The sequence below is a fragment of the Papaver somniferum genome, unplaced genomic scaffold (genome assembly GCF_003573695.1).
Source record: "Papaver somniferum cultivar HN1 unplaced genomic scaffold, ASM357369v1 unplaced-scaffold_115, whole genome shotgun sequence".
In the NCBI taxonomy this organism is placed as follows: Eukaryota; Viridiplantae; Streptophyta; class Magnoliopsida; order Ranunculales; family Papaveraceae; genus Papaver; species Papaver somniferum.
Genome location: NW_020620492.1, coordinates 4,041,410 through 4,064,109, shown reverse-complemented (window position 1 = coordinate 4,064,109; position 22,700 = coordinate 4,041,410). Strand labels below are relative to the sequence as shown.

The following is a 22,700-nucleotide window of genomic DNA, read 5'->3' as shown; positions in this document are numbered from 1 at the left end:
ATTCACGGTTGATAATTTTAAAAACTCCCGTCCGTAAACATCTTCAGAATTTTTTTTTTTACCCGAAATTCATCGAACGGATTTTTTAACCATCCAAAAGCAAAAATAAATGACGGGTTTTCTTAGTTTTTTCTTTTCTTGGTGAGCATTTTCATCATGATGAAATTATGATCATTATCTTTATCATGATCAAAGGAGAATGAAATGGTAATAGTTTTTGGTTCTCTATATGATCATCATCCTCATTATGATCATCATCTTCGTCATGATTTATGAATGAGAAGACAAGGATGAGGAGAAGATAATATATTTAGTTGTCTTTTTATGATCTTCATCTTCATCATGATGAAATCGTGAAAATCTTAATCATGATTTGTCCATGAAAAAAGAAGGAGAAGAGAAGATTATAGATTTAGGATCTTTTTTTTTATGAATAGTGAAATTTGAATAAGGGTATTTTTGACTTTTTCATATTCCTAGAGTCCCCTATCCACCTTTTGGCTACACATAGCATTTTAAGCCCCAAAATCCATTTGGGTTCAAGCCCAGTAATAGGATTCTTTGTTAAGTGACCCCTCCCCCGACCATAAAAATACCGTAGACCGGCAAAAACTGCTGAAATCCGCGAAGTTTTTCTTAGGACAAGTGGCACAGTTACTTACAGAATACTAGTTATATAACTAAATAAAGAATAAATGTAAAAAGGAAAATAATAACAAGGTATAATTAGAGGAAAAAAAATGTAAATACAATGAGAATAAAATTTTGATCATTGAGCTAAAATTTGATACTCAAGAAAGAAAGAACTATACTAAGTAATTATATTTATACGCAGGAATCCAAATGTCTATGCCAAAAATCTGTTGATTGCTTCAAAAAGGGAAATAAAAATAAATAATCTGTTGAGCCAAAATCAGTGACGGACTTAAGCCGAAGCAGCTTGACGGGTCCATTCCTAATTTGAAACATGTATGCTCGTCACGCGAGACTACCTCTATTTTAACTGTTCAATATCGCTGTCACATTCCCATGTACCACTAACCAGGTATCTCTTTGATTTCTCTCCCGTAGTTTCCAACGAAACAAAAGTATTTATGTGAGGAATTGCTTTAACAACGGCAAAGTACTCTGTTGCTACTTCTTCATCTATATTTGTAGGAATAAAATATCGCACATCTATAATATGCGAGTAAAGAATAATTAGTTGAGTGCGAAGGTTGTCACACACAATCAGATGTGATGACGAATTGAATGATGTCAGCCTAATCATGAATAAAGTGTGAAGAACTGCGCGAAATTTATAAGGTCTGCGAAAATAACCAATGTACGTGTGCGATAATATCACACAAGGATTCCGAAAATAAAGGATCTCTTAGCTGTCATCCATTATGTAATATCCTATATAAAGAGTAATTGGTCTATAGAGAGGTGGGGGGGGGGGGGGGGGGGGGGGGTTCTTGAGAGGGACTTTGGTCAAGAACTTATGAGAGAGAAATATTGTAAAGTGAGAAAGAGTAAACCTGAATTCCCCATTACCTTGTAATTGTTCTCGTGGTTTTAATAAATAAAAGATGATTCACTTTGAGACTGGTTAATTACTAGTAGATTCTTATATTTGTGTGGTTGTGAGATTTATTGCAACTACATTTGGTGCTAGAAAACAGCTCGGAGTGATAAATCCTGGTGGTAAATTTGTTTAGAAGTTTAATCTCAGAAAAACAAGAGTGATGGCGAGAATTAGATCCGTTATTCAACCAATGGCGGCGAGAAGGAGTACAAGAATTGCTGAGAGAAGAAGAGATGAAATTCCAAATCAACCAGGGATGGGAGAAGAGAATATTCAAGGAAACGAAGATCCAATTGGAACTCAACGTACACAAGAACAGAACAATCCTATTGATTATGATAGAGTAAGCCTACATACTTCACAAACTGATTCAACTGAAAAAGAAGAGCAAAGAACTGTAACAATGGGAATCATAGAAGGAGATGACAATAATATGACAATCGCAGAATTGAGACAAAGATTGATCGCAGAAAGACGTAGAGAAGATGAAATACGTGCGAACCTGATATGACAAAATGATGATTTGAGAGAAGAGAATCTTAGATTACAAGATCGGAGATCAAGAAGTACAACCAGTACAAGATCGAGATCAAGAAACAGTAGAAGTTTATGAAGACAAAGTCGATCTAACCAAGGACATACTCGAAGAGAACGAAATCTAGGAGTTATTGACGAAAACCTGCAGTTAGATGACAATCAACAAGAACATGATCGATATGATCAACCACGAGAGCATCATCATAGAAGAGAAAATTAAAAAATTGACAGGTATCAAAATGTTGGAGAATGTCATCACATCCTTCACGAGCGAGGTATTAATGAGGAGCATGATCCAGAACAAGGGAGAGTCTTATTACATGGTAGAGAAATGTTACGAGATCAGTATGCACGTGAAGACGAAGAAAAAATAAATAATGAACTTCGTGAACGTGAAAGATCTGAAAGAGAAAGACGTAGACGAAGAAGAGAAGAAACTGAAGAAAGAGAGATACAGGAAGCCATGCGGCAAGGTAATCATGAGAATAGGTTAAGACAAGCAAGATTAAAAATACCTATGCAATACGATTTAGATCAATCTATGAGTGAAGAAATTCTTAAAGAAATGGAAGAATTACGAGAAATGATAGCCGTGCGAAAAAATGGTGGAAGAAGACAGTTAGAAGAAGCCGTAGAAGAAGCTGGAAAAATACCTTTCGTAAGGCACATACAAACTGCAATAATACCTTCTAAGTGTACTTTACCTACATTTACTCATATTTTTGATGGAACTACGTGTGCAATACAACACGTAAAAGCTTATAACCGATCTTTGCTGCAATGGGAAGGGAATGATACAGTATTGTGTAAATATTTCCCAGCCAGCTTAACTGGAGAAGAATTGCAATGGTTTGAGGGGTTGCTTGTGGGAACTATAAGATCTTTTCATCATATACAAAACATATTTTTGGGGCAATATATCAGCAATAACATGTCAAGACCAGGAATTGAAACAACATTTGGGTTTCGTAGAAGGATTAATGAGAGTCTGCGACATTTAACAACACGTTGGAGAACTATGTGTAGTGAAATGGGAAGACGAGTAGATGAACGAAATCTTATATTGTCTTTTATCAATGCTCTTTTCCCTACAGACTTATTGTACACACAAATCTTCAGGATAAAAGATACCATAACTATGTCAGAATTGCGTGAATTCACTACACCATTTTTTCCGATTCGAAACGGTTATTGAGCGTTACGAATCGGGGTTGTAACTGTTCCGGACCGTTACGAAAAGGGGTGCTACAATTTTTTTGTAACGTCCCAACAGCCGTTACGATTTTTTTTGTAACGGCTCTTGTAACAGCGTAGAGCCGTTACTACGTGGCACTGTCGTAACATGCGAGAGCCGTTACGAATTTATTTAGTAACAGAACGTTGTAACAAGCTGAGGCAGTTACGAATTTTTTGCAACAGTAAAAAAATTACTGCCGGTCAACCTTGACCTAGTCAAAATCAGTCAGCAATGACCAATTTTGACCAGGTCAAGGTTGACCGGCAGCTCATTCTCGGCCGGAATACGCCGGAATTCAAAATAACCACCTGCATACACCTTTCGTTTATCCTTCACAATCAACAATATTTTTTTCAATCAAATTCATGTCCATTCAATCAATTCTTATCACATTCAAATGGATTCATACAAAGGATTCATACAAAATAGAACTTAAATTATTCTAAGTATCAAATAGTAGGGGAATGTATACAAATTCCCATAAGTATCAGTTCATAGAAATTCCTATGTTCACAAATTTATATAACTTAGACTGTACATAGAAACTTACTGCAAATTTTCTATGTTCGCAACTAGAGCTGATAAACCAACTTGAAGCTGCAAATTTTAAGACTTCAAGTTCGAAATCCATGCATAAAGTTATAGATGAAAAGTATCCTCTAAGTTTAAACTTCCTAAGCATATATACCAACCTATGTTAAAAGCAGACAAAACTTCAAAAAAATATAAATTGGGGAGAAGAACAATGAGAAATACTTACTGTGGTTTTGTAATAAGAACAAGCCCATGATTTAGTCATCAAGAGCTTCAACTGAAACTGCAACCACTGATCCAGGACATCATTGCAATTGGTCCTGAAACAAACCAAAGTCCATAAGCTCTCTCGCACGCGCAACAAACAAAAGTCCCGTAAGAAACATGGAATCTAGAAATATACAAGTTAAGTACTTACCCGGTATTCTAGCAGGTACACAAGTTGATGCCAATCCAGCTGTAGTTCACTTCCCACCAGCATAATACCTTGCAAGTATAAATTGAAGGTCAGAAACCACACCTCTTAAACTTTATAGTACAAATATAACCAAGTGAAGTACTTACCAGGGATTGATATTTCCCCGGATGGCTATTGATGCTTCAGCTGACCTTGCGAGAAGTCCCCTGTGCATTCACATATAACAGAACAAAAGCCACCCACACATATACAAATAAATGATGAACTGAAAGTGCATATCCATTCATAAGCCGATTTGTGTTCACATAATTCAGGAAAAAGTTACACTGGACAAAAAAAGTTGCTTCAAGTAAAGCTATTCTTATGCACAACTGCATAAGAGTATGCATATGAGTCAGCATACATACAAAAGTGTGAACTGCAAAAAAAATGGGAAAATAAGCCTAAATACTTGTTATGCAGCACTGCAGAAGTTGCTTCAAGTAAATCTATTCTTATGCACAACTGCATAAGAGTATGCGTATCAGTCAACATACATACAAAAGTGTGAACTGGAAAAAAAAGGGGAAAATAAGCCTAAAAACTTGTTGGCACTCACAGTTATTGCATCTGGCTTGGAAATAGTATCGATACACACCTTGGCAAGATGTAAGGGTACAGGATCTCCGTGAATTATTTCTCCTAAACCACCAGTACAGATGTTACCAGTTGCAACCACTCGACCCTCGAAGTTCAGTAATGAACAACGCGACATGCCATGTACTCCTGATACAACTGGTAAACTCGTCGCAGCTTGTGGAGATGATAGAGGTGAAGCAGAAACACCCTGTGGAGATGATAGAGGTGAAGCAGAAACACCCTGTGGAGATGGAGATTTTGAGGTGCTGGCCAAGTTTGAGCCAACTGATGCTGGCATTGTAGATTGGATATCTTGAACTATGTGGCATAATTTTTCAATCAATTCATACTATACCTAATCAATTCATATCTACACATTCATATAAAAAAAACACAAATTTTTCTAAGTATCAATTTTTTTTTGTTAAGTATCAAATTCTGAGGGAATACATAGACAAAAATTTACTAAGTTTCAAAGTTCAGTTCACAGAAAATTAAAAAACTTTCTAAGTTCCTAACTTATATCTAAGTTTTCCCATGTCACGGGCTAATAGAAACACAAACACGACTCACATAAAAGCCTTCTCATGCCGCAGACTGCTGCATCTGAAGCAGGATAGACAAAGCTGATGGAATCCAACACGACAACAACTATGTATCTTCAATCCAATGGCCATTGCTCTTACATGATTTCTCTACCAAGAAAGAAGCAGCTACGCAGTACTTCACCTGCAGACACAAAACACTGTTAACAACGGTTTAACAGCGGCAATATGCGACTTGAGAGATCGAGTACCTTATTAATCTTTATCAGCACATTCATCAAACACACCAGAACTTCCAACTCTAAAATCCGGTTGCTTCTGATGCTTTAATCTATGACGCTCATCAAAACTTTCCCACCCTTCAAACTGCTTGTGTGACATAATACTTGGATACATAAGACTATCACCTCTTGCACAAGTTTTAGATAAGAAAAAAATAGAATCAAAAGTCAATACCTGATTGAGAATATCAATTGTGATTTCTGTATTATGAAGATCAAGAGAGAGCTGGGTGCACAGTTTGAATAGCATCGAAGGAAGGGATTTGAGGCCATTATTACTCAGATGCAGAGCCTACACAAACATGGGACTAAGTAAATGATGATATGATTCAGATAATTGATAATGGTAGGAAAAAAAAAGATTGGAGTACCTCAAGATTCCGTAAACTCCCAACTGTGTCAGGCAAGTCTACCAAGAGATTTGAGATCAACCTGCACCAAGAAATTTTTTCGGATCACAAATCCAAGTTATATATATATATAACTTGGATTTGTGATATAAAGTTCTAAATTTGTGATATAAAGTGCTAAATCTTTATATTGAAACAGAATATATATATATAAAACTTCAAAACAGAATATATTATTAAAACTAATAAATAGAAATAGTGATGATTAATAGGAAATTAAAAGGAATCTTCATAATTAAAAGAAACTTAAAACATAGATAACGGGTAGAGATACTTACAAAGTAGTCTTTTATTCCTTAATAGATAGCACACCAAACAACTTCAAACTCACACTTAGAACATGAAAACACTCACAAACTATCACTCTCAAAGCAGGAAACACTCAGAAACTTTCACTCTCAAACTTATAGACAATGACTCTTGAGAACTAAAAACCTTCCCTTTCCCTTTCCCTTAACGGGTATTTATATAGGGGAAAGTTTGCAAGAAACAAAAGAGATAAGATTTTCTTTTTTGAGAATCCTATCTATAATTACAACAACCTATAAGTGGTAGACAAGTGGAAGACATATCTAAGGTGGAAATCTTAGATAAGATTTACCTTTTTTCTTTTTTGGAAAATATTAAACCTTTTCACTTTTACTATTTTGAAGCAAATACGTGTCCTTGATGAATAGTGGATCGATCTTGCTTCCTGTTGATGAAAAGTTGACCAATTTTTTTTTTTTTTTTTAAAACGTTGGGTTCCCAACCCAACGTAATAATTTCTAGTAATAACTGTTGGTGTATATCTATTTCCTGCTTCCCAAACGGCTCTGATACCATAGTTTTTGTTATCAGAGCCATTTAAAAGGGGAGATAAAGTGCTAAATATTAGTCGCAGTGAGCTCGTAAAATAAAACCTCTTTAAAAAATTAGAGCATTGATTCCTGTTGACCGTTTACAGCTTTATAAACCCTAATTATGGCTAGCTTTGTCAGATCGTTTTCAAAGAAAAATAGTTTGAAAAATAAAATAACCCTTAATTCAGAAGAGGTCATAATGCATGACATTAAAAAACAATTACAAAATTGGAATATTCCTAAAGTTCCAGTTAATGAAGTATATAAGAAAGGATCTTTTCAATTCAGAAGCGATTACGCAATTAAAACTGTAGAAAAGACCATATCTATAATTGATTCGAATGATAATTTTGAGCTTTTCTCTCCTAGAATGATAGAAGATCATAAAAAAAGAAGATTTAATTATCTTCATATAGGCTTAATCCAAATAGCCGTAAAACCATTGACAAGGACAAGATTAAATAATTCTGTACTCTTATGTGTCAGGGATTGTAGACACAATAAATTCACTGATTCATTATTAGGAATTATTGAGTCCACCTTATGTGAAGGTCCAATTTATTTTAATTTTTTCCCAAATTTTTCGGTGTCTCTGTCTGATCCAGGACTCCTTAAAACTCTAACTTTAAATGTTAAAACTCAGGGGTTTGATATGGTCGCAGGGTCGCAAAACTTAGCCGTTGTGTGTAGAATATATTATAAGGTTATGAATACCTTATGTCCTAATGCTCAAGTTTATGACACAAAAGGTCAGACTACTCTTTTTCATACCAATATTGGTAAAGCCCATACAGTTATTCCCAGAACCATAAAGTGGGATCAGGTTACCCTCCCTGAAAAGTGGACTTTACAGGTAGAAGTTCCAGCAAAGCCTTGCCAAAACCAAAATCTCCAACAAATAATTGAATATGAAGATGGAGATGTGGAAATACAGTTTACATCTTTCAGGAAAACTAGGCTTAAGATATCAGAAGGCGAGGGAAGTGCACCAAGGCCATCTGTAGCATCTTCTTCTTATACAGATCCTATTCATAATTTTATAAATGACCCAAATGATATTATTATAGAAGGAGTTAAACAAACCGCGCATCAGGTTAATAAACCTTATTATAAAGTAGAAACGCCAAAATCTACGGTTAGAAATATTCCTGAACAAGTAGAACCGACATTCTCCGATCTAGAATTTGAGATAAATGTGATCCAAAAACCATCATTGGATTTACAAGAACTTCGAAAAGAGTATCATAGTTTAGAAAATACAAATAAAAGGGCTTGGTTTGAATCCAACTTTAGTTCTAATAGAAGAACAAGAATATATAAAACTTATGCTCTATACTTAAGTCATAATAAAAATCCAAACCCATTTTTCACCTGGTTTGAAGATTTTACCAAAACTTACAATTTAAATAAATATAAGAGATCGCTTAATATGTTGGAAACCCAGTTTCAATCTTATACGACAAAAGATGGAAATGTTATTCAGTCAATCCATCCACCAGAAGTAGTCCTTGATATCAAAGGTGCTATAGCAGCCCCATACAAATTAGAACATAAGGGAACTGATTCAGTAGCTAACCATAAAGATATTGGTCAGTTAATACAACAAAATAACTACACCAATTTATATTTACATTCAATAGGAAAACAAACGACAAGAATTGAAGGCTTGTTAAACAAGGATAAAATCCAACATATACAACCTAATGAGCTTAAACTTAATCCGGCACCATCTAGTGGATTATTATTTAAACCAAACCCAATAATAGATCCAAATGTCTTCAGGTTGTCCAACCCAGATAATAGCTTTGTAGATGCACTAGTAGAAAAGCTAGGAAAATTAAGCTTATCTGCTTCAGGCCCATCTAAAGCATCCAAACAATCAAAAGAAGGAATAAATGTTCTGTCCAAACACGAAGAATACAGTGATATAGATATAGAAGAACTGGAAGAAATTTTTCATTCATCAAATTCTGGTAATATTAACAACAATTCTGATGACATTAATAAAATATCTTTTGGAAAAAATAAATATACACCGACAGTTCCTACTAGAAATTATTACCCTAGACCAACACCGGTAGATTTACAACTGGAAGAGGATTATAATTGGAATCAGACTTCGTTTGATGGAAGATCCATAGTTGAGTGGAACATAGATGGTATGACAGAATACCAAATAGTAAATATCATAAGACAAATGTCGATGTATGCTTCTGCTTCTAGACTCATTAAAAACCCAGAAAAACAAATTGTTGAATCCATAGTTACTGGCTTTACTGGCCAACTTAAAGGATGGTGGGATTTCCATATGTCCGACCAGGCAAAATATAGCATTTATATGGCAAAGAAACCAATCAAGCTAGAAGATGGTACTGAATACTCTCAGGAAGATATTGTTAGTACCCTACTTTATACCATTGGCCTGCACTTTGTAGGAAGTAATAGCCAACAAATGGAAAGATCTAGGGAATTACTTATTAATCTTAAATGTCCTACCCTCTCCCATTATAGATGGTACAAGGATGTATTCTTCTCAAAATTGTTTAGCAGAGAAGATTGTTCCTCTAATTCTGATTTTTGGAAAGAGAAATTCGTCTCAGGATTACCCCCTCTGTTTGCTGAAAGGGTTAGAAATAGACTAAAATCAAAAAATATTCAACAACGTATTGAGTATGGCGAATATACTTTTGGCCAACTATCTTCCGAAATTGTATGTGAAGGTTTAGCTTTATGCTCAGACATAAAGCTACATAGACAAATACAAAAAAAAATTATCTAACAGCAAGAGTTAGGTGATTTTTGTGAGCAATTTGGATACACTAATACACCATCCGCGTTATTATCTAGGAAGAAAGGTACTCGACCACCTTCCCATAACAATCCTAAGACTACTAGATATCCTAATAGGTATCCATTGAAATCTAAACGACCCAATTTTAGGAAAAACAACAATAAGACACAACAATTAAATAAAAAGACTAATAAGTCACTTCCGGTCTGTTACAAGTGTGGAAAAATTGGGCATTATAGTAATAAGTGTCGTACAAAACAAAAATAAATGAGCTTAATCTAGACGAAGGTCTCAAACGTCAATTAGAACAAGTCCTCTTAATGGACTCCGATCTATCTGAAGAGGATGAATCATCCTCCTCAGAAAATGATTCAGGGACAATTTCAGGATTGGAGGATGATGAATGTACAGATGGTTGTTCTTGTAAAAATTGTTTTCATAAACAAATATCTAGTCTAGGAATTAATGTCCTCACCAATGAAGAAAATTTTATATTAGAGTTAATTGATAAAATTGAAAATCCAGAATCAAAGCGAATAGCTTTAGAAAAATATATTGAAGTAGCTAAAAGAGCACCAAAACAAGAGAAAATCGAAACTTCTTACAAACCTTATAGTTTTAAGGAAATAATGGCAAGAGTAGAAAATCATCACATTAAAAAGAACCATCAGTCAATGATCTTAGGGCAGAAGTTAATCAGGTTAAAGAAGAATTAAGAAGTCTTAAGCAAAGAGTCCAGATATTGGAACTTCATAAACCAGTAGACTGTGAGTATGACTCACAAGAAGAAAACTCTTTTGATGAAATTTTACAAAACTACCAGGCTCATATTACTACACATATAGATAAACCAGAATCACCTACTAATAACCAGGATATCGAAAACATGCAATTCATTAATATAATAGATAAAGTAATCACTCAAAAGTGGTACACCTTAGTCACCCTAATCATAGGAAAAGAATACCGTTTTGAAACTATGGCACTCATAGATTCGGGTGCAGATCTAAACTGCTTAAATGAAGGATTAGTTCCCACAAAGTATTTTAGCAAAACAACCCAAGTTCTTAATACTGCAGATGGAAACAAATTGATAATTAATTACAAATTATCTGATGCTGCGGTGTGTAATAATGGTATTTGTCTAGCGACACCATTTATCATGGTAAAGAATTTATCTCAATCCTGCATATTAGGGACTCCATTCTTGAATATGTTATACCCGTTAAGTATTAACAATACGGGCATTGAAGCCCTCATTCAGGGACATAAAATATTATTTGAATTTGTCTCTGAACCTAGGCAAAAATTTATTAACCAGGTTCAAGAAAAAATCAAGCACAAAAAATTTTTGTTCTTCTTAAAAGAGGAGATTCAATATAAGCAAATAGAAGAGAAACTAAATTGCCCAAAACTCCAAAAACAAATCAATGATTTTAATGATCTTCTAGTGAAAGAAGTTTGTGCTGAAATCCCAAATGCATTCTGGGAAAGAAAACAACATATAGTAGAATTACCTTATGAACCAGATTTTTCTGAAAAAATGATTCCAACAAAAGCCAGACCAATTCAAATGAACAATAGATTATTAGAAATATGTAAATCTGAAATTCAAGATTTACTAGATAAAGGTTTGATTAGAAAAAGTTACTCTCCTTGGAGTTGTCCTGCATTTTATGTAGAAAAAGCAGCTGAATTAGAAAGAGGAGTTCCGAGATTAGTCATCAACTATAAGCCTTTGAATAAAGCATTAAGATGGATTAGGTATCCAATTCCTAATAAAAAAGATCTTTTAGATAGATTACATAATGCTGTCATATTTTCAAAATTTGACTTAAAGTCAGGATATTGGCAAATTCAAATCGCAGAAAAAGACAAGTATAAAACTGCATTTACGGTTCCCTTTGGACATTATGAATGGAATGTTATGCCATTTGGTTTAAAAAATGCTCCATCAGAATTTCAACATATTATGAATAACATATTTAATTCTTATTCAACTTTTACAATTGTATACATTGATGATGTATTTATATTCTGAATCAATTGAGCAACATTTTAAACACTTATCAATATTCCTCAAAATAGTAAAACAGGCCGGATTAGTGGTATCTGCAAAAAAGATGAAAATATTTCAAACCCAGGTTAGATTCCTTGGTCACAATATTAATAAAGGTACTATAATACCTATAGAACGGGCTATATCCTTTGCTGATAAATTTCCTGATGAAATCAAGGATAAAAAACAATTACAAAGATTCTTAGGAAGCTTAAATTATATAGCAGATTTTTATAAGGATTTAGCTAAGGATAGCAAACCTCTATATGCAAGATTACGGAAAAACCCTGCTAATTGGAGCAGTGAGCATACAACTGCTGTTATAAAAATCAAAGCTAAAGCTAAAGAATTGCCATGCCTAACTATAGCGAATCCAACAGCCTACAAAATAGTTGAGACTGATGCTTCAGATGTCGGATATGGAGGAATCCTTAAACAAAGGATTCATAATAAAGAGCAATTAGTAAGATATACCTCAGGTGTATGGAAATCGGCACAACAAAATTACTCAACCATTAAAAAAGAAATATTGGCAATAATTCATTGTGTTACTAAATTTGAAAGTGATTTGTTAAACCAGGAATTTCTTATTAGAGTGGATTGTCAGGCAGCAGTAAGGAAGTATTGGTAAAAGGATGTTAAAAAATTTAGCCTCTCGGCACATTCTTGTAAGATGGGCAAGCCATTTTCTCCATTAAGCGTTGATTTCAAATTGAATATATAAAAGGGTGAAACTAATTCTCTACTGATTTCTTGACTCGTGAATTTTTGCAGGGGAAGCATTGGACTGCCAGATAACTAGGGGAAAGGCTCCTCAGTTTTCTTACCCATCTCCTAATAAAAGGAACAAAAGTAATCCTATTATGATTAAAGGAAACCCAAATAAGGGAAAACAATATTCTTCTTCAGAAGAAAGTCGGCATTTATAATGTCCACATCAATACCGCTTTTAGCGGGTAGAAACAGAACATGCTAACAGAGATCCTGCAGAAGTTGCAAGCATGTACTTAAAAGAGCATATTTTACCACATTATGATAAAACTAGAGAGTTTTATGAAACAATACTCATAGAGACAGGATCTATCCTTTTAACACATAACACGGCCAACAGTAATGGTAATGGTCCTCCTGCGTTCTCCAAGCTTGTTATTCTTAAGGTATTATCATACCGAGATTGGGGAATGAACCCTCATGGGTTAAAAAAATTCAATGATCACCCCCATATCAAACCGAGATCATATTCTTATACTGATTATATTAAAGCATGGACACATATTTTTTTCTATCAAACTCAGAGATTCTCTCATTCCTGGTATATTGGTTTTAAACTCAGTACAATCAAAGACCTACCAAATTGGTTCAGAGCATGGCTAAGTAGCTGGGGGCCATGCCCGAAGATTTTACCTGCATATATTGTAGATATGTTAAATAAGTTTATCAAGGCTAATAGACAATCTTATGATATAAGAAGATTAATGCAGTGGTTCTTTATACTGTATGAAATCCCATGGATTCTAAGATGGAATTATTCGATTCCACAAGATAATGATCCTGATTGGGATTATATCCCTTATTTAGAAAGGCAATTATATATCAAATGGTGGGATAGATATAATGCAGCACATCTACAACCATCTACATTTAACATGCAGTTTGTTGCAGCTCAGCTTATGGTATCGGCATCAACCACCTCAATGCCGATGGAATTCTCAACCCACATACTCGTACTAAAGCATAGGCACGGGGACTTGTCAAAGGAAGAATTTAAGAAGCAGATTTTGGAGGCACTTGATAACGAAGATTTGGGTTCCCAACCGTCCTCGTCAAAAACCTTTGAGGAAGAAGAGATAAAATCGGAAAATACAGAAGACCTAAATGCAAATGGTGATGATTGATTTGGAATGATTTAGGATTTAAATGGTTCGAAGAAGATAGAAAAATTCTAATTATTTTCCGGCAAAAAAAAAAAAATGGAAATCCAAATTCGTATTTGTTACAAGTTATATATAACTTGTAACAAATACGAATTTTTGGATAATAAAGTAAGATCAGAATACCACCTCGACAAGGGAGACACAATTCCCTATATTCGACGGAACTGAGCTTATCCTGTCACCAAAGCAATAACATGAATAATTTAGAGAGAGCAATTACTTTAACTACGGTAAAATTCACAAAGTGAAAATGGTTATAAACGTGAGTATTACCTGTTGTTATTTACTTTCAAGATTTCCAGACGTGGAAAATTAGTCAGCTTGTTGTTTGCAACATGAAGTTGTGTTAGAGAGACCAAACCACCCAATCAAGACGGTAATGAAGTTAAACTGCACAAGATACATATAGCACGACAAATTACAAACATAATAAAATTACAATCCCCTTCAAATCGAATAAAACCAATAGTATATACTAAAGGGTATACCTGGATTGAGTTTAAAGAACCAATCTGAGAAGGAATTTCATGAATATAATTTCTACTTATATCCAACACTCTTAAGGAAGACCCACAACCCCATACTTTTTCAGGTATGACCTTCAATTTAAGAGATCTCCTCAGCAGCAAACTGCTGCTCCTCATCCTTGTATGAGACCTCAATCATGGGCTTGTCAGCTGGACCGCATAGAACCTTGAATGGCCAGTGCTTCATATCACCCTAGACAGTGGTGTTACTGAATCTCCTACCAATCAAAAGCTTGGCATCTGTAAAGCCAAACAATGACATTAGCAACAACTCTTTGACAGCACGCATATTTGCAAACTACCATCAAAACAAATATAACTAAATTCCTATACTATCATATCAGTGCAACTGACTGGATTTATGAATACATGTGCAAAAAATATTGATACTTGATTCATACACTTAAAGATGAGTTACATGAAAAAATTTGAAACTTATTTAAGCAATGAACCCTACCTATCATGTATAATTATTAAAGAGACATCAACTTAATACTAAACCTTATTTATGCAATGAACAGTACATACCACAACTAAAATCGTAAATCAGAATCAGAAATCTAATATGCTCTCAGTTCAGATTGACTAATCATAAATAATAACTATGTACATCATATTGAGAAGGTTTATAATATGTTTACAACGATTCAAATCAAACCCTAATTAAATATGGCTTCGTCTGCAGAGAATCAAACCCAACCCTAAGAATTTCAATACCAAATCAAACGAGTAATAAGAAACCCTAAAATCGATTGAAATACTAAAACCTTAAAATCTAATTGACAAACTGAAATCCTACAGATGATAAATATTTACAGAGATATGTGAAATCAAAAACCTAAACTCGCGTAACAGATGATTGAAGATCAATTCTTCAAAGATCAGATGATTTGATAACAGAATAGATAAAACCCTAAAACTGATGATGAGAAACTGAAATCGAAACCCTAAACTGATGATGATGACGATGATGATGATGATTAACAGATGATTGAAGAACTGAAATCTTCATTTGAGAAGACTTAAAATCAGATGTGGTGCACATCTGAATATCCAGGGGGAAGATAAGAGATGGGTTTACTCGATGATAAGGGGGAGAAAAAAAGAGAGAGAATGGGAAAAGAGAAATGCGGTTTACTCGATGGTAATGGGGGAAAATCATTTCTTCAAGGGTGAAATTATCCTCTAGCGTAATCCATGTTGGGTGGAAAAAAATGGCACACGATTGAATGGCACACACGCAAATACACCTGTTACCCGACTCTAGTGTGACCAAGCGTGTGAGCAGCACACGTAAATAATTAGCCTGTTACGATTCGTAACAGCTGACACTTGTTACGAATCACAAAAAAATTTCGTAACGGCTTCAACCTGTTACAATTAGGTTGTAACGGCTTTTTGTAACTGTCAATTTTGTAACGGTTGCTGGACCGTTACGAATTTTAGTTACTATTCGGGAAAAATGGTGTAGTGATTTCAAGAAGAATATATAGCTTTAGAAGAAAAGCAAAGAGATATGGAATCTTATCCAGTTGCGATGAACAATGCAAGTGGGAATGCGAGATTACTTCCAAGAATAACAAATGCAGTTGCGAGTACATCTCAATGAAGTCAGGGAAAGAAAAATGTGGAGAAAGAACAAAAGTTAGTAGCCATGGGAAGCGCAGATCAAGAAGAGTTTGAAAGAGAATACAAAGAAAAACAACTTCAAAATAGGGGAGGCAATAATATAATTCAAAAAATGGATAACCAACAAGAAAATAATGGAGGTCAACAACAACAACAACCATATTATAATAAGAAACAAGGAAACCAAAAGATAGTTTGGGAACAAATAAAACTTCCGCCATTGAATATAACAATAGAGAAAGTATGGGAAGCTGTTATTTTAATGGAAGATATTCCAGAGCCCTTTAATTTGGGAAATGAGCTACCATCAGGTAGACGAAGTAAGGATTTCTGTACGTATCATCACTTTCATGGGCACACAACGCATAATTGTAGAAATGTGAGAAAGATTATACTACAAATGATAGAACAAGGAAAATTAAATCACTTCTTAGCACAACATCAACATAATTTACCACCACCACCACTTGGAGGCAACACATACAATGCAGAGAAAGGAAAAAACACATATGTGATTGAAGTGGATGCGAAATCCAAGAATTTATATTGCAATTCAATTATTCACTCTTTCAAAAACATCGAAGCCTTTCATGATAATATCTTAAGTCGAGTGCATGCGAGAGATAATGATGGACGAGAGATACTTAACCTTGCGAAGATATCGCCATTAAAAGATTGGCAAAAACAAGTCATTTCGTTCATCGCTGAAGAGACACCAAGAGGAGGAGAATCACATGAGAGTCCATTAGTGGTAAGACTTGGCATTAATCCCAAAGAAAAATTAGAAGACAATGATAAGGAGGAAGAATATGATGCAAACGTATGGGCAATTGATAGAATACTTATAGATCCAGGAAGTTCGGTTGACATCCTCTTTGATCACACATATAACACCACGGGAGGAAAAGATAACGAACTAATTCCGTCCACTTATAAGATTTATGGATTCAATGGTTCTGCTAATAAGCCTAAAGGAGAGGTGACAATGCGAATTCCCTTGAAGAATCTATCTACAAAAATCACATTCTGCGTTGTTGATATAGAGTCCCCTTACAATGCTTTGATTGGAAGACCATGGCTGCACGGTATTTTGGGGGTATCTTCGATATTTCATAAATGAATAAAATTTCCACTACCTCAAGAAATTGGAATGATAAGGGGTGATCCAAATGTGGGAAAAAATTGCCAAGAAATTGATGTGGAAAAATGCGAAGAAAGAGAGAATAATCGAAGAAACTAGAAGAAACATGTTAAAGACAATCAAAGAAGTGAAAGGATAATGGTGGACGTGGTGTCTAGAGTTGAAACAGCTGAAAAGAATGACACTGAGGCAGAATCTTCCGAGAACGCTCGCACCAAGAAACATAGGAAGACTACATCTTAAAAGAGAAAATGGAGATAAAAATATGTCTAATTGTGCGGTTGTTCGCACACTATGGAGAAACTATGCGAATTAATTTCCTACGAAGAATTTGTCAACTCAAGAATATTACATAAGCTACGCAGATGATTAAGCAGTTGAAGAATAAATAATTGTTTCTCTTATGAGTAATAAAAATTCTATGTACTGAGAGTTGCATAACTCAAAATTAACGGTAGAAAGAGAAAACTTTACAACTTCATGATGGTATAATTCCATGAAAGAGATTATAATAAGATTGAAGATTCCCTTCTTCTTAAGAGATTCTCTTATATACTAAGAGATAGAAATAAGACCTTGACAAAACGCATCAGAGATAAAGACTCCAATTGGGGAGCCTAGCTATGCGATTGTGGCGTGCACCCTAGTTCGCATATATGCAAGAGGAAAAAAGTAAGACCTAAAGCACATCATAATTCACAAGCTAGTTAAGCATGACTCAAGGGAAAGCCATACCAACCCTGGAACTTGAGTCATGGAGATTTGGGGTGAGAAAAAACGAAAAAGCCCTCCGGGAGAGATACCTAAGTCGAAAGATTGAGGATCTCTCCCAAGGAGTACAGAACTCGACCAAGGCGACGAGGTACACGGTTGAGTCAAGAGTGTGAGGGGGGTTGGAGCCTACTTTACCACTCTTGACAAGTCTTGGCTATGATACACTCGGTCCGAAGATACCCCACTTAGGATGCAGTCTCATAACCATAAACCTTATCGGTGGAGGGAAAAGAGGCTGCAAAATCAACTGGTTGTTGTATTACCGGATGGGAGGAGCCAACCTTAACCCTGTAGAGGTAAGCCTCCTTGAAGGGGCAACTAGAGGGAAGATAAGGATGACACCCTCCATTAGGGAGCTGAATTGTGTCAAAGACGTAAATATCATGAGGCTTTCTACTCATGGGAGTATTAAGGCTTATCGCATTTACGCACGAGAAAATCTGAAGAGGTAATAATACAAGAATAAGTTAAGACGAGATCAATGGGTCGATACAGTAAAATGTAGAGAGGTCCTGCGATTTCGTCGCACAACAAAATGTAACAGGAAAAATAAGACCTTTACTTAGGAAGGCACAATAATACCTCAAGAGATAAAGAAAATGTATTTCTCTGATTACATGTTTGTTTTGCAGAATAAAGTAATTCGCACATCTGATCTCATATTTCCAGAAAAGTGTTGCGAAGAAGGACAACTGTGATCTTAATTGCATGTGTAAATTAAATGACTGAGGCACGCGAAATGCATTTGATCATGAGTATATCATTTGGTGACAAGTTAACATAAGCAAGAATGGGAATGCAAACATTAAAAAATGTTACTTGCCCCATATGATAAACTCATATAAGAAAGATTGGTATTTTAATAATTACAAATTAAAAATGAAGTGAAGAAAGTGATTAATATATTTAAGAAGTATAACATATGTTCAAGAAGAACATTAAAAGGAAACTGTTTATACCATACAAAAATGGTATATGGATAGTGGCTTATCATTGAAGCCCATTTCGTTTATTATAGAAACACAAATGGCTTATTTGGGAAGCCCGGTTGGCTTATTATTGAAGCCCATTTCGTTTATTAAAGAAACACAACTGGCTTATTTGGAAGCCCAGTTAGCTTATTATATTGAAGCTCTTTTGGTTTATTATGGGAACCCGTTTTGCTTATTATGGAAGCCCAGAGACCCATGAGTTAGCTCTTAGAACCCATGCATAAGTCCACCACCCCGAATTATCCTCTCTCCAGGAAAGGATTTTAAATTGGGATGAGGGTGATGAGGACTAGGATATTTTGAGTATCGACTTTGGAATTATTTAAGATAATTATGGTTTTATTAAATCCTAACAAAAATAGGATAAATGTTACCATGGAATAATTATCTTGAGTAGTTACAATTAATATGAAGATAATTATAGAAACCCTAACAGAAGAGGATAATGATCTTAGTTTTAATTATTATTTAAGATAATAATTAAGATAAGTGTGCAGAAACCCTAATAAAAAGAGGAAGGAATTAGTTAGGATATTGTAATTATATAAGATAATTATAGTTCCTAAGAGATAACAAACTTTATTAATGAATCTGGTTGTTTTCTTGGATTTGTACAGGTAAAGGGTTGTTATTAAGATAACTATGAAAATCCTAAAGCTAGACCTACTTTCTGCCTATAAATAGAGGCTAAATCCTAACTCAAAAGAGACAGTTTTTCTAATCCTTTTCCACACAATACACCTGTGAAAAAACTCTCTCTGACTTTGGCATCGAAGTGTTTTTTGCAGGTACTCCCTTCCATTCAACATCAATCATATCAGCAGTCTTTTGTGGAGTTGAATCAGTAGCGGGAGATCGATCAATCAACATCAATCACAATTTCTTCAGCATCTTTTGTGGAATCAAATCAACGACGAAGATTTAATCCATCTACACATATCTCGAAGAGTGTTGGGGTGAATATTTTTGCACCAACATCTTTTGGCGCCGACTAAGGGGAACCCGAACCCTTGATCGTGCTCCCCTTGTGAAAGAAGTTGATTTTTGAAGTTTTTTTTTTTTTGAAGAGAAGTTTCTGTAACAGATCAGGAAGCGTTGCAGAAAATCCCAGCAACAGTTGATTAAGTGTTACAGATCTGTGCAGAACAGCAACAGTTGATACAGTGTTACAGATCTATCCAGAATAGCAACAGTTGATCTGTGTAACAGATCTATGCAGAACAGCAACAGTTGTCCCAGTGTTGCAGATATATCCAGAAACAACAACAGATAGGCAAGCGTTGCAGAGATCATTGAAGCATAAACTCTTTTCTGTTAAAGAATCAGTGTTACAAAAGGCAGCAAAGCAAATAGAAGTTACATGGAGTCTTCAAGAGAAAATCAGCATGGAAGGGATGGAGATGCACCTATCGGAAATCCTCATACTCAAAGCGTTGTCAATCGAGCAATACGGAGCGCCGTCGTCCAACCTTTTCAAGATGGAAGAGAAACATCAGTTTCATCAACAACATCAGGAGCACGTTCTATAAGAACTTGTCCGAGTTTCAGAGAAAACAATGTTTGGGTACGTAGAACACTGCCTCAGACTAATAGTGATACCCTTAATCGTCAGGGAGGAGCTCGAAACCTGCATCCAAGCACTCAGGGTTTTCATCTTGAGACGATTGCTAATAGAGGTGTACGACATCCCCCACGTACCGGTCAAGTTAACAATCCGCAAGTGACACCCATTGATTTGGCGCTACGTGAGGGTTACCAGGAGTTAGAAAGGGAAAACAAGCGGCTGTTGATCGCATTGGAAAAAAGAAAAGATCTAGAAGAAGTGCATGCCTCACGTTCCGAGAGCAACATGACAAACCGTCGTACACGCCAAGAACGTGATACCGCACGCGAAAGGAATGAAACTCTTGATGGACGACGAACCAATCAAAACGATGGGAGAAAATTAGAAGGATCCAGAAGTGATCGCCAACACAGTCGTGATCCACATAACAGTAGTTACTATGATCATTACGTACCTGATGATGGACATTATCACGAGCAAGATAGACGATCCGGACCGAGCCATATACGACCCGAAAGGCGTAGGCATAGAGACGATCACGTTACCAGGGATCATTCAAAAAGATCCAGGCGCGAGAGAGACCGTCCAGAGAAAAGGACAAATCCGCTCAAGAATGAACGGATCCGTAGAGAAACTGAGGGTGACTCGCCACGAAGTGAGGAACTTAGCAGAAGGAAACTTAATGAAATGATTGAAGAAGTGTTAGCTCAAAAACAATCCAAAGACGAGAGACAACAAATATTGACGATGAAAAAGTCAATGGATTCACCATTTGTTGACAAGATAAAACGTTTCCGCCCTTCTATAAACTTCATCCATCCTCAGTTCAAAGAGTTTTTTGATGGAAAGAATGGCGATCCGGTTGAGCATGTCCAACATTTCCAAGCTTCTATGAGTTTGTGGGGGTATAGTGATGAACTACTCTGCAGAACCTTCCCGATAACCTTGACTGGTAAAGCTTTAACCTGGTTTTCACAATTAGAGTCTAATTCAATAGAAAACTTTGGAATGTCGACAGATGCATTTTTCGAACAATATAAAATTAATCTCGGGAACAGAAAGGGTAGAAGCCACTTGTTTCTCTTGCAACAGGAGACAGGTGAAAATCTCTTAGACTTCACACGAAGATTTCGTCAAGAGGTTAGTGAAGTCGGAAAAGTTGATCCTGGTCTCGTGATTGAAGCACACAAGAACGCCTTGCCCTATGACGAGTTTGGGATATATAATTCTTTAACTGTCCAACCAGTCGGAACATTCAAGGAGTTGTACGATAGGGCAGACAGATATGGGCGTGCTGAGAAAGAAAAAAAGGCCAAGATGTCACGAGCATCGAAAGGGTCCAGAACCGAAGGGAATGCCAAACCAAAGCAGCAATTCGAGGGTGATTCCAAAAAGAAAAATCAAGATGAATCCATAAGCAGATCTGGAAATGGAGAGGACGCCCGAAGAAATCAAAGAAGAGAAAAGGTGAAGTTTCCTAGTCTAAACATTGGACTTGGAGAACTTTTCAAGAAGATTAAAGACTCACTTCCAGCTCCAAATACATTGCCGGTTGAAACAAAAGATAATAGAGACAAGAATAAGTATTGTGCTCATCATAAAGATCATGGACATAACACAGACTCTTGTCGTACACTTGCGACTGAAGTCCAAAAAATGATTGAAGACGGGAAGATGCAGTAATATGTGAAGAAGGATCTAGCACGGGTCAACGCTACGGATCTACGAGAGATCAGAGTAAGCCATGCAAGAGTTAATTCAGCTTCAAGAAAGGCACATGAAAACGCGACCCGTCTGAAGTTGCGTCAATCCATGACTAGCGAATATCGAATAAAGTTGATTACGACAATCTAATTGGTACTGAAACTCTAGAAGAAGGGAAGACTGAGATATCTTTTTAAAACGCAGATCTTGCTGGAGTTTATCAGCCACATAACGATGCAATTGTTATGTTATCTCTCATTGGAATGTACAAGGTACGCCGAGTTCTAGTTGATACTGGAAGTTCAATTAGTGTCATATTCTCCGGAGCATACTCCTCAATGAACTTGAATGAGGGTCAAGTTGAAGCTGACGATAATCCGATCATCGGATTCAGCGGTGAGACAATGACAACAATGGGAAGAGTAAGTTTGCCAACGATTGTGGGAGGAAGAACAGTTATGTAGTACTTCTCATTATTAGATTGTCGTGCACCTTATAGTTCCATATTAGGACGTGATTGGATTCATGCAATGGAGGCAGTAACTTCCACTATTCATCAATGTTTGAAATTCATAACTCCGGCAGGAGTGATGAAG

The 22,700-nt window shown here is 35.7% G+C and overlaps 1 protein-coding gene across 1 annotated transcript; it reads left to right on the top strand.

Annotated features, from left to right (window-relative positions):
* Positions 1-15,954: 15,954 nt before the first annotated feature.
* Positions 15,955-17,049, top strand: LOC113329192. Its single transcript, XM_026576157.1, has one exon. It carries the CDS (start codon positions 15,955-15,957, stop codon positions 17,047-17,049), a length of 1,095 nt encoding a protein of 364 aa, XP_026431942.1.
* Positions 17,050-22,700: the final 5,651 nt, after the last annotated feature.